The following is a 14,380-nucleotide window of genomic DNA, read 5'->3' on the forward strand; positions in this document are numbered from 1 at the left end:
GCCATGTGACTAACAGGACAACTGACCTCCATAGGGTTTTTTCCATTTTTGCCATAGAAATGTGTTTTTTTTCCCAGTGTATAATTTGTATCTTTATATGTACATGAGGCAACCATATTTGTTCTTTAGTTACTCATGATCGTGTGTTTTACAGTACTATGCTTGGTTGTGTTTTACTGCTCCCTCTCAAAAAGCATATAGAAATTAGTGGTGCATCAAAATGAAAATTCTGGTGCCGAAAACGGATATTGAAAATTCTAAATGTACTTGGCTGAAATCCAAAACGTCTGCGTATGTGGGGTGGGGAGGTTCAAAGTACTTTATTTTGTATTTTATTTACATTGTGTATTTTTATTTTATTTTTTTAACTTATGATTTTATTGTCATCACGTAGGGGACCAATAGTCCCCTATGTGATAGTATATGAGTGGTGGGGTGGGGGAGGCAGTGTGTGTGTGCGCAGGGAGGGGGCAGGAAAGGAGCAGTGTATACAGTCACTGGCTGCCGCTACATGTCAATGCCAGTTTTTAAATGTAATTACCAGCTTTTTTTGCCTTCACTATAGCTCCAAGAAGGAGCTGTCAGTCTCCCTGCCACTAAAAAAAAAAAAAACGCAAAGGGGTGGGGTCACTTGTTAATATCACTGGGTGATCCCGCCCCTTTGTTTCTTTTAGTGGCAGAGAGAATGACAGCTCCTTCTTGGAGCTATAGTGAAGGGAAAAAGAAAAACGGTAATTACATTTAAAAAACAGCAGTGACATTTAACAGTAGCTCACTGTACACACTGCTCCTCTCCTGCCTTTAAATGGCTGCCCCCCCTCCATCTGCAGTACACATAATCCCCTGTATCGGCTAAATATTTCCTTTCGGCAAAATGCAGATAGTGCTATTTTCAGCCGATATGTTTCAGCCAACGAAAAATCGATGCATCCCTAATTGAAATGCAAAGGTCACATCAAAACCACTGCAATAATAACACGTTTATATTAGCCAAAGCAGTTGCTTGATTTCTTAATACACAAATTGTCCCCAGCCACCACTCAAAAGTTACTTCATAAGAAATGTATATTAGTGGTGGTAACAGCAGATAGGCACTTGTGCATTTCATATGTAGTGCACAAACTAAAGCGGAGAAGCCCAGTCAAGTAATTTTTTTGCTTTAAAGCCAGTGGGTGACTAAACTCAACAGTGTCCATTCTAAACAAGAATATCAGTGTTAAGTGAACTAGCCCTTTAACCACTTGACCTCCTGAGGATTTACCCCCCTTACTGACCAGGCAATGTTTTGCGTTACAGCGCTGCGTTACTTTAACTGACAGTTGCAACGCTGCACCCAAATGAAATTTACATCCTTTTTTCCCCACGAATAGAGCTTTCTTTTGGTGGTATTTGATCACCTATGCGGTTTTTATTTTTTGCACTTCAAAAGAAAAAAAAAAAGACCGGAAAAACAAACACTCTATTTTTGACTTTTTGCTATTAAACGTGTCCAGTAAAATTTAGTAAAAAAAAATAAAATTTCGTCATAAACTTTACGCCAAAATGTATTCTGCTACGTCTTTGCTAGAAAAAAAAATCCCAATACGTGTAAATTAGTTTGCGAGAAAGTTAGTGTTTGCAAATGGCGGTGTATATATACAGGGATTTTTTTTTTCTTAATTTTTACTAGGAATGGCAGTGATCAGCGACTTATAGCGGGACTGCGGCAGACATTCTGACACTGGCGGGAACTGACATCCCCAGTGACACCAATACAGTGATCAGTGCTAAAAAAAAAAAAAAAAAAGCACTGACACTGTACTAATGGCACTGGGCAGGAAAGGGTTAACATGAGGGGCAATCAAAGGGTTAACTGTGTGCTGGGAGTGTTTTACTATGAGGCAGCATATGTTTGTGATTCACTGTAATCACACTGCTGTGGATGGCTGTGCATATCCATCCACAGCAGTGAGCCCGAGCAGACAGGGAGGAGAACTTTTAGTAAACAAAACAGTCCTCCTACCCATAGGAGATCCTCGGAAATCACCAGGCGCCAGTGAGTAATTACCAGCTGGGGCCCGGTGATTAGACAGCCTCGGCCGCGAATGGCGGTGCGGGTAGGGGCGTGCACCCCCTACCAAGAAATGCTAAATCACATACACAAATAAACACACACACGCACACGTATACATACACATGCATACATATACACGTGATTTTGCGCACCGCTGACGTCTTGTAGCAATATTTCTGTATTTCAAAAGTTTGTGTTTAGCTCTGTAGAATACAATCATTTCACCACTGTACAGACAGAATTTGCTACAAATGCTGTGATTCATGCAATGTATAACTTACAGAAAATGTAAACTAAAGAAAACAAAGTCACAAGGCAATAAGCATTATAGTTAATCTAAAAGCTAAAAAATTCCAAAACTGTTATTGCAGCACAGAAAAATAAATAAAACCCCACACAAGTTATAAAAATGTCTAACATGCAAAAACTGGAAAAATACAGGAATGATAGAAGTGGGTAAAAAGGGATGACTTGAGTCTGAAAATGTTGATGCCAAAAATAAGGAAAGAAAAATAAAAATGTAATTACAATATATATATATATATATATATATACACACATACACATACACACACACATACACATACACACACACATATTGAGAGCAGAGTTAAACATATGCACCACTCACCACATCATCATAGCTCACCTCATGCTCCAATAGATTTAGATTGACGACCGTCAAATGTTCCAACTGCCGCGTTGCACTGAAAGCCATCCATTCCGTGACAATCTCCTCCTCACAGAGTCGATGAACAGAGCACAGTTCTACCACTACATACACAAAAAACAGCTTGTTTCTGTAATAGCCAGCTTATCTGAGACATACAATCGCACAATTTTATTACAAATTATCTTAAAATTAAAAAAAATATATAAATATAAATATATATATATATATATATATATATATATATATATATATATATATATATATATATAAAAAAAAAAAAAACACACACAGTTACTTACCGGTAACAGTCTTTCCGGGAGTCTTTCAGGATGGCTACATGAGAGATAATGGCTCCTCCCTCTACAGGAAACACAGTAAGGAGACAAGTTATAAACCCCTCCCTCCCCCTCATCCTCAGTAAAAAGGCAAAGAAGACCATCACCAGTGTACATGAGCGGAGGAGAACCCAACAGATAAACACATCCATCACCCTCACAACGTGAAAAAATAAATATAGGGTGGGAAAAAGGACATCGTTCTGGAAGACTCCCGGAAAGACAGTTACCAGTAAGTAACCGTGGTTTTCCCCAAAGCTTCTTCCAGGACGGCTACATGAGAGGATAGACAAGCAATACTTCTACCTTAGGGAGGAATAATGCCTGCAGAACTTTCCTTCTAAAAGCCAAATCCTGGCTAGAAAGAAGCTCCACACGGTAGTGGTGTACAAAAGCGTGATTATTGGACTAAACCGCCACTCTGGAGATATCTTCCTATAAGGTACGTGCTCTCCGCCCAGGAGGCTGCCAAGGCTCTTGTGGAATGTGCACGCACGGTGGAAGGCAGCTGGTGGCCCAAGATCTTGTATGCACACAAAAGAGCTCTGCGAATACATCTGGCAATAGAACTTTTGGAAGCACAAAGACCCTTTCTGGATCCACTGAATAGCACTAGAAGATGACTAGATCCTCTGAAATACCTAGTAACATGCAAGTACTCTAACAAACATCTTCTAACATTCAAGAAACTGAACAACCTTTTCCTTTTTGGGGAACCAACTGTAACAGTGAAAATACGAGGAAACCTTAGTAAGGTATACAGGATCTGGTCTCAAAATCACTCTTCTTAAATGGACAAATCCCATGGAAGAACAGTTTTAAGCATCTTAGGGAAATGTCTCTCTAGCTACCAAGAACCTCTTAACCAGTAGACCCTCCACCAGTCTCTGATTCAAAAATACAGACAAGGCTGAAACCTGTACCTTCAAAGTGTTGACTGGCAATCATTTGTCTACCCTCGCTTTCATTTCTGAGAATCCTCCTTTCAGCCTCCATGCCGCCAGGCAGAAGAGATGAAGATTGGGATGGAGAACCGGCCCCTGAAGAAATAGGTCTGAGTGGTCCGAAAGCATCCAAAGAGGGGAAATTGACAGGGACATTAGAATTGAGAACAAACTCCCTTTTGGCCAATATGGAGCTATAAGGATGACTAGGCATTTCTCCAATACAATATTCTGTATTACCTGCATAAGAGTGGTTAGAGGAGGAAAACCATAAGCTAGACCGAAGTCTCAAACCGGAGTCAAAGCATCTGCCCCCAGAGCTCGAGAGTCCCTCTCTAGGGCAAAAATGTTTTGAACTTTCCTGTTCCTGCTAAAGGCAAACAAATCCACTTCCAGAAGGCCCCAAAGATCCGTAATCTGCGCAAAAACCTCTGCAACCTCCCATTGTACCTGTCGAACTGGGTTATGGATTCTAGTCAACTAGAACATTGTCTGATCCCCTGAGCTGGACGGCTCTCAAGGAATTCAGACAAGTCTCTGCCCAAAACAAAATCTCCTGAGCCAGGGACAGCAGTCTCTGAGACCTTGTGCCCCCCTTCCTCTTCCAGTAAACCACTGTAGTGGCATTGTCTGAAAAAATCAACACGTCTTGGTTGAAAATAGAGTCTGCAAACGATTTCAGAGCAAATCTCAATGCCAACAATTCTCTGAAATTGGAGGAGGTCCCCACTAAGTTTTGACCCCTTGAGCATGGAAAGGACCTAAATGTGCCCCACAACCCCAGGAGCTTGCATCTGTGGTAATCTTTCTGGGTCTCTTTTGAGACCAGGGCCGACCCGCTATCAGATTTTGACGACTGATCCACCAATTTAGATCCAGTAAATTGTTCTGAGGCGGACTGTGTCCAGGGAAGTGCGACTGATTCCATGAAGCTAGCAAAAAGGCCTACAAGCCTTCTCGAATGCAGCTGGGCCCAGGTAACTCCGGGAATGGCCGCTGTCAGGCCAAGAACTTTCATAATCCTCAAGGACATCTGGTGCTTAATCTGGAGATTCTGGACTGAGGACATCAACTTCTGAACCGTTGGTTCTGTTAGAAACAGTTTCTGAGCAACTGAATCCACTCGGTAAACCAAGAACGCCACCATGTTGGACGGCTCCAGAGTGGACTCCTTTAGGTTTACTAACCAAACTAGAGAACTCAGTTCTGAGAGAGCTAGACTTAAAGTAGAGTTCTAGTGAAAATGTAAAAAACCAAATAAAAAAAAAAAGAAAGTGAGCAGCTACAAAAACTGTAGTTACAAAAAAAAAAAAAAAAAAAAAAAAAAAAAAAAACCCCAAAAAAACAGCCACTCACCTGTCCCCTGATCCAGCAGTGTCCCCCCCTACCCACAGCTCATTTCACCAGCCATCCTGTGTTCCCGGCGCTGGCATATTCAGTGTGGGCACCCGGCTGTTACAGCTTCACAGCCGGATGCCCACTGCACATGCACGAGTAGTGCTGCACTTTCTGAATGGTCCCCTAGTCTTCAGAGACTGGTCACGTGTCTAGGCAATCGCAGCAAAAGTGGGAGCGGGTACCTGTCAAATTTCAGGTACCCGCTCCCCAAAGGTGCCAATCCCTTAATGGAGAAGCTCCCCCTTTTCCCTTGGTCTTATCAAAAGACCAGCACTTTCTATCAGACTGAGGTTTCTTGGGGTCGAAGCAACTCTTTGCCTGCATGCTCCGAAAGGGCACCTTACCACAAAAATGCTTTCTCTTCACTGCTGTATTCTGAGGAACAAGAAAGAATAGTCTGAAGACCAGAACCAATTAATAGATTGCCTTCTAAAGGTAAGCTACAAGGCTTGGCCTTGGAGGACAAATCTCCTTCCCAAGCATTGAGCCAAATAGCTCTGCAAGCAGTTTAAAAGTGCAGAAGTCCTGGCTGTAGCCCTAAACACTCTCTGCTGCAGCATCTGCTAGGAAGGCTACTGACTTGGAAATAAGTGGCAGAGCTTCCTGGACCTGAGCAATAGGGGTATCTGTAGAGAGAAGTTCATCCAGCTTGTCAACTCCCAGGCCCAGGCATTTTTGTTTTTTTGCAATGACTCTGCCTTCCTATCCATCTGGTCTTTAATAACTTCTGCGTCTTCAAAAGGACAAGTCAGCATCCTTGGAGACCTGAGAAAGGTGGGCATCTAATTTGGGACAATTAAAGAATATCTCCCCTCTGGACTAAACAGAAATCTCGACTTACGGTTTCTGGAGAGAAACTCGGATGTATAAATAGCCTTCAGTAACTGATGTGTCTCCTCCACTGGAAAGAGAAATCTGCTGGAATAACCTTCTCGTGCATCTCCATCCCTCTGCATCTGAACACACATTTCCAGAAGACCAGGGAGACCCTTCCTCCCCTCCTCCTCTGAGTCAGATGCTGTGTGTGTTATATGCGTACCAAAGGAAGGGAAAACAAAAACGAGTGTGTTCAGTAGGAAGGGAAGCAGCCTGAGATGTGGAATGTTCTTCAGAAACCACAGATCTAGCAAAGTGGAAATCATTTCTTCCCGCATAGATCACATGAAATTGTTAGAGACAGAATCAGAATCGGCAACAGATAAAATACATTTCTCACAAATTTTTTTAATGTATGAATTCAAGAGCTTGGAGCCACAGCTTCCACATATCCTCCTGGATTTGTGAGCTACCTGGGGAAAATCAAAGAGAAAAATATATACAGCCTACTGGAGCCTCTATGCGACCCCCACCTCCCACTATTCCTCAAAGCAGAGGTTCAGCTGTCCCTTACCTCAGTAGCCGGGGCCTTGGACCCTTCAGCGGAGGTGCCTGGCTGGGCAGCTGGCTTAGCCTTAGTGGTGTCTGACCTTATCTCCACGTCTCCTTCCTGCATGCTGGGGTGCTGCAGGCCACTGCGCCGCTATCAAGGATATACTGGCATCACCAGTGCTTCCTTTAATGTAGAACTGGTACACAAATAGAGAAGACAGCAACTCTGTTTAAAAATGGCGCCTCAGCGTTTCTCCGTTGGCCAGAAGCGATTCGTGAGGCGCCTGAAGTACTGCCACCATCTTGGTACACCCCTCCAGCCGCTTTTACCGCTGGAAGTGACGCACTGCTGACATCATGGGAGGGACCCAGGAGAGACACCATGAGGACCACCAGCAGGGGAAAAACAACCACCATGGGGATACCGAATATCCCAATGACTCCATCCTTTCCCCAGCATAATTATCCTCCCCACTGACTGCCATCCGGTCCTCCTGGAAACAAATGCCTGGTGCCAAAGAGGAGCTTCTGGATGAGGTCCATAGAAACAGGAGAGTGAGATCCAGGTAACAAAACTCAAACCTTGTCAGTGCCAAAAACACTCCCTGAGGTCATACCCACAAGTAGGCTTATGAGGATTTAAGAAGGAACATAGGAAGTAACCACAATTACCTGCACAGGATAGAAAAAAAAAAAAAAAAAACGAAGGACTAGTGATGTGTTCATCTGGTCATCTGGAGGGTTGGAAACACAATAATTACTGAGGATGAGGGGGAAGGAAGGGTTTTTAACTTGTCTCATTATTGCGTTTCCTGTAGAGGGCAGAGCCATTATCTCTCATGTTGCTGTCCTGGAAGACGTTTAGGGAAATTATAGTCCCCTTAACTTCTCGCAACTCTTCGCAGTTTCATTGTCCAGCGACATAAGAAGAATTAAACTAAGCCAGAAAAATAAAAGTCATCTTTCAGGCAATGACCAAAAAGAGTTTAACAAAAGGCACTCAAAACAGTGGAACAGGTTCATTAAAACCACATAGAAAAACACACTAAAAAGGCTAGCATCCAAAGATGCCTCTTCCTCTACTTGTTTGTATTCCTGACGGGCTATTGTTTAACAGAATATGAAACTGTTCATGATACAAGTCACAGCAGCCCATCTGTTAGACCTGGGATGCTGTATTGAGCTAGCTATATTACAGAATTGGCAACGATGTCACTAACTATTGCTATTTTGAAAACTCAGTCTTGTCACTGCATTAAGAAGGATCAAGCACTCTGGATATCAAGTATTGTGAAGTTCAACCCCCCCCCCCCCCGCCACTTTTTTTTTTACTTGAACTCATTAGGGTATAGGATATAAAAATATCACTTTATACCAATTGTACCAAAAACAGCTAGCGACACCCTCATCATCTGATATGGTTTCATCCAAAATTACTTCCTCCAGGACCGCCCACTGATATTTATTATCTTCATTATAACTTCCTGTACATTTCCATACTTTAAAACAATGATTTTATCAATTAGGATAAGGGAGGGTTAAATGGCAGAATTTAAGAGTTAGTGGATAAGAGATTAAAATATTACAAGAAGGATATTAATTTATTTTAATGAGATATTGTTTTTGAGCACATTTCTTTGCTGGTACTGCTAACAATCAGGTGGGTGTGAATGCCCAGGAATGAGGTCTGCAGTGTTCCGCAGAGTCCATGACAGAAGCTCATTGTGGGGAAAAGGGAATGCACAGTGCAAAAAGCACTGAAAGGAAAACCACGAGTGACAGAAATGACCTAAATACAAGCATGCAACAACCAACATATAACTATGTATTTTGTGCGATTGGTAATTGCCTGTGGTGTACTGATGAGGTTTGAGAAGACCAAAGCTGTGAGACCTAATAAAGACAAGAGACCTATTTATTGGCAGATGCTGCCCAAGGAATAGTGAAAAGAGAAATGCAGAGTCACAGATTGGGTTGAATATTGCATATACCGTATATACTCGAGTATAAGCCGAGTTTTTCAGCACATTTTTTTGTGCTGAAAAACGGCCCCCTCGGCTTATTCTCGAGTCAACGTCTGCAGATGACATGCCGTCCCTGTCATCTGGACACACCCCCGGGATCAATCCTCGCCGGTGATTGGCCGCCGAAACTGTAGCTCAGGAGAGGCACACAAGCGCCCAATCACCGGCGAGGAGGTGGAGCTTGGAGAGGAGGAGCCGAGCGGCACCGCGAAGATCGAGCGAGTGAAGAGGAGGAGAGCGGCCTCCCCCCACTGACACCAACGATGGGGCACTATTCCTCCCCCCACTGACACCAACGATGGGGCACTATTCCTCCCCCCCCACTGACACCAACGATGGGGCAGTATTCCTCCCACACTGACACCAACGATGGGGCACTATTCCTCCCCCCACTGACACCAACGATGGGGCACTATTCCTCCCTCCACTGACACCAACGATGGGGCACTATTCCTCCCCCCCCACTGACACCAACGATGGGGCAGTATTCCTCCCACACTGACACCAACGATGGGGCACTATTCCTCCCCCCACTGACACCAACGATGGGGCACTATTCCTCCCCCCACTGACACCAACGATGGGGCACTATTCCTCCCCCCACTGACACCAACGATGGGGCACTATTCCTCCCCCCACTGACACCAACGATGGGGCACTATTCCTCCCCCCACTGACACCAACGATGGGGCACTATTCCTCCCACACTGACACCAACGATGGGGCATTATTCCTCCCACACTGACACCAATGATGGGGCACTATTCCTCCCCCCACTGACACCAACGATGGGGCACTATTCCTCCCCCCACTGACACCAACGATGGGGCACTATTCCTCCCCCCACTGACACCAACGATGGGGCACTATTCCTCCCCCCTCGGCTTATACTCGAGTCAATAGTTTTTCCCAGTTTTTTGTGGTAAAATTAGGTACCTCGGCTTATATTCAGGTCGGCTTATACTCGAGTATATACAGTACTTTTTGTAGCTTCATAACTTTGACACCGATTCTTACATTTATCTGGGACTTCAGGATCCTCAAAATCCACCCCGAAGATAATCAGCTCATCTTGTATACTCTTCACAGACACAGGCATGATGCCAGACTGCTGACCAGGGCGAGTCCTTGTATCCACAATGAAGCCTAAAATAACAAAGAAAAGACAATAAAAGGAGAAATTCTGGCGCACAGAGGTGAGATTATTACAACCTAATACAATATGGATTGTAAACAATATGAATAGTGTCAGATGCCTGCAAGGCAGATGTGTGTATATGTAACTTTTATATGTATAACTCCGTGCTGGAGACAGGCAAGGGTTGAACGTAAATTAACACTTAAAATAATAAATCATATAATGTCCACACATAATAAAGTCTTTAAAAAGTCTCTGGGACACTGTCAGATAGCGGCAGCCATCCTGTAGAGCAAAGCCAACTCTACACACAAACGACAAAAAAGAGAACAGGAGGCACCAGCTAAGTGCAGTAATTGGATGCTGTATTCCATAATACAGGATTAAAAACACTCACAAGAGGCAATAAAATGACAAGCTCATCTGTGTAGGGGAATGTAGCCACTCCTCTCCACCCTGCAGGTACCGCCGGTCATATACCTAGGGTGCCATGGATGCAAGCTGGGACAGTGTGGAGCCGTGTGTGCTGACTGGGAGACCACCCGGATGTCTTGGGGTGCAGCAACACAGTCTGGACAAGGAAGAGTCCATGCAGACCAGTGCGGAACGCACCAGCGGAAGTGACATCACCGGAAGAGGCAGGGGTCCAGATGTGAACACAGAGGACACAAAGAACATAGGCAAAGAACACAGGCTATGCGCTCGCTGGTGCATTACACACTGGTCAGCGTGGACGACTCCTGGTCCAGATGGCGTTGGACCGGCTCTGCTGCACCTCCATGACATCCGGGTGGTCTCCCAACCAGTACACACAGCTCCACACTGTTCCAGCTTACACCATAGGGGATGGTGTCTTTAGATGTTTGATTGGAAGGGATCCTATTTCTATGATAAGTGGCATGAGACTTGGTGGAAAAGTTATCGTTTATGTAATTATGCTTGGAGGCGTTTCTGTTGTTGGAATTAGTACCTCCCTGACTTCCCACATGATTCCCTCTGTGGGTCCTATTGTTTCTGTATGAAAATTTAGGGCACTCCTCACTTATACCTTTGTCTGTTTCTATTGCGTGTATATGGAGAGCCTTCTTCCAATTGAACTCACGCCCTTGTTGATAGTATAGTCTGTCTCTCATATTTCCCAGATTTTTTGCTGATGAGATCTGTTTCGAAACTCACCATATCATATCTGAGGAGTATTTTATTACATTCTCTAAGTGTATCTATCCACTCCCGATTTTAGATCATCCTCCAACCAGGTACACATTTTAGTTAGTCGGAGTCCTCTTGGAACTCTATGTACCTCTAGGTATTTCTCTAGCAAAAGAACGTCCCACCATTGTGTCATCTCTTTCTCTAAAGTATGCTTATAGAACAAAGAAATCATATTATCCTATTAGGGGAATCAAAGCTGGATGTTGGGACGTCATCTTTCCCTTTTGGTAGTTCATATAAATCAATACTGTTCATAAAGCCTTTAGCCAAGGACATGCCTCTTAATTCTCTTTCCTCAATAGATAGCAGCATAATGTAGCCAGAAAATGTCAACTTGCAAACAGTTCCTGTAGTATAAGAGCCTCTCAAGTCCCGAGCAGCTGGAGCCCCCTTGGAACAACAAAAACAGCAAACCCAAATACTCCTGCGCTTGGGGATGGACTCAACATAGGCTATAACCTGGGATGTGCACTCCTTGCTGCCCTCACATTTGGGGAAGTCCAAATGTACTGGATATAAATAAAACAAACAGAGGGCACACCAGCCTAGTGCATTACCTTAAAAAACATTTATTAAAACAATTAAAATAGGTATTGTACTCACAAAATGACAATAATGTCAAAAGGTACATCATGAAAGAACAGCACTATCCAATCCACACTACGGGACTGTCCGCAGTGGAAACCGTGGACTTCCAACAGGCTAATGCGTTTCGAGGACTTGCCTCTTCCTCAGAGCCAACAAACCAAATGCCTGTACCCTCTCTCTTACATACTCTCTAATGGCTTATCCAGAAGCTGCATATGGGCAGTCATTGACTCGCTCGGAGGCAGAGATAAGCATCACATGAGCTGTTCTTTCCACATTAAAAACAGGGAGGACATAATCATCAGGGAAGCTGATAAATTGGTCATTCAGGATAAAAGATACTTCTCTTACTGAAGCCAAAAGATTGAGAATGGTCCCTAATACTTAGGAAAAGCTTCCTAGGGATCCTCTGCCAGAATATAAAGAATCCTTGAGAGAGTTACTAGATGAAGCCTTGGCGTACAAAGTACTAGATGAAGCCTTGGCGTACAAAGTACTAGATGAAGCCTTGGCGTACAAAGTACTAGATGAAGCCTTGGCGTACAAAGTATTATCTAAAAATAAGTATCTATTCCTGTTTAAACAATATCCATTGACACCTTATTTCTACCATATACCCAAGATCCATAAAGGTTTGGAAAAGCCCCCGGGCAGACCAATTATAGCATGTATTGACAGCATCCCCAGCATGTTGGGATGCTACATAGACCACTTCCTTCAAGAGTTAGTCATTGGTCTACCATCATATGTCAGAGACTCGGGACATATGCTGGATATTCTCTAGTCCTTTATTTGGTGCCCCGAATACAAATGGCTCTCCCTAGATGTTACATCACTTTACACATTATTAGACTAGCAGTATTGAATGTTAGCCATTCAGCATTTTTTGGAAAATAACATACCTTCCATTCAGGTCACCTTTCTGCAGAAAGCTATATACTACACACCTACCTTGATCTAGAATTCCAAGCAGATGCAGATGGAAACATCTGCTCTAAAAAACAAAAATTTAAGCCCAGTGTTGGTAACTCATACCTACACGCCAACAGCCGCCATCACCCCAGGTGGATTTGCAATGTCCCCCTTTGGACAATATTGCAGATTAAGGAGAACCTGCACTCCCAGGACTTATTATGAAGAACAGAGTGCTATCCTGACAACTAAGTTCCTGGAAAAGGGGTACAGTGAGGCCCATGTGGAGGAAGCTTATCAGAAATATTGGGTTTAATATGGGGAATGCTCCCCAAATGAATCACACAAGCTCACTACACATACCTGGCAAGGCAAAAAAGATCCTAATACTAAATACACTAATCAAGTTAGATTTTGAACTAAGTACAACACCAAAGCCTTAGAAATACAACGAACCCTACAGAAAAACCAGAACATTCTGAAACAGGATCCCGTTTTGGGACAATGTCTTGCTCCAAGACCGGAAATTGTATTCAGGAAACCTAGGGATCTCAGGAGTTATATTGCACCTAGCAGGATCAAGAAATGTACCAGCGAGAACAATACTGCCAGTCCTTGGTCAGTGCTTTTTGATCAAAAACACAGTTATAAAATGTGGGATGACCAACTGTAGGGCCTGTATGTATATGTGGCATAGGAGAAAAAAAAAGAAAAAAGAAAAAAGGGAGGTGGTTGGCATAGATGGCCGTGTACATAAGATCAAACATTTTATCAACTGTAGCACTTCTTTTGTCATCTATGGCTTAATTTGCTCATGTGGTCTCCTATACATTGGTTGGACCATAAGCCCACTAAGATTCAGGGTCGGCGAGCATAAGTGCAACATAAATCAATTATAAAGGAGAAGCAACAAAAGTAAAAACAAATACTCTGTACCGCAACATTTCCCAGAAACACATAATGATCCGTCAGGTATGAAAGTATTTGGGATTGAATCCATCAAAGGGGATTCAGAGAGTGGCAGGAAATTTCAAAGATTGTGCAAGAGGGAGACCTATTGGATTTTCACCTTAGGGTCTCTTGCCCCTGGAGGAATCAAAGCAGACCTGGAGATACATGGGGTTGTTCATGGATCCTTCTTCACCCTCCCCTTTTGCTTTTCTTTTTCTCTTGTTCTACAACCTAACATATGTATGTATATTTCTATATAAGCAATTTTGACTGCTATCTTAGAATCATTGAATCAAAGCAACCTAAAAAAAAAAAAAAAAAAAAAAGCGCACTGAAACAGGTGCTGAAAAAAACCCTGCCCCTCGCTGCCGCCACCGCTCGGTAGTTCTCAGGATTACCTGAGAAACCATCGAACGATCCAGGCGCTGGGCATAGAGATGAGTGAAGGAAAGCACTAGATCAATGCTATTTTTGATCCAATGCTATACTTTGCAGAAGAGAGATGCGGGGTCTTATTGACCCCATATCTCTCCATAAAGAGGACCTGTCACTAATTATTTCTATCACAAGGGATACATGCATTTCTTGTAATAAAGAATAAAAGAGAAAAAAAAAAAAAAAAAAAAGTTTAAAGTGCCCCCATCCCTAGGCCATGCCCACATATGTAAATGGTGTTCAAACCACACACATGAGATATCGCCAGGAACATCAGAGCAAGAGCAATAATTTTCACACTAGACCTCCTCTGTAACTTGACACTGCTAACCTGTAGAAATTTTAAAGC

General features: G+C 43.3%; 1 protein-coding gene across 1 annotated transcript in view; it reads right to left on the bottom strand.

Annotated features, from left to right (window-relative positions):
- LOC149441391 (DNA polymerase alpha subunit B-like) overlaps positions 1-14,380 on the bottom strand; it is a gene marked incomplete at its 3' end in the record, with an annotated part of 92,876 nt that overhangs the window by 59,587 nt on the left and 18,909 nt on the right. The window contains exons 2-3 of the mRNA XM_089657397.1: positions 9,813-9,941; positions 2,703-2,827 (exon numbers count right to left, since the gene is read on the bottom strand). Coding sequence (XP_089513523.1) covers positions 2,703-2,827; positions 9,813-9,894 — 207 coding nt within the window. The remainder of the gene's footprint in view (positions 1-2,702; positions 2,828-9,812; positions 9,942-14,380) is intronic.

The sequence above is a fragment of the Staurois parvus genome, unplaced genomic scaffold (genome assembly GCF_062004578.1).
Source record: "Staurois parvus isolate SC_StPar_1 unplaced genomic scaffold, SC_StPar_1.0 ptg000989l, whole genome shotgun sequence".
Taxonomy (NCBI): Eukaryota; Metazoa; Chordata; class Amphibia; order Anura; family Ranidae; genus Staurois; species Staurois parvus.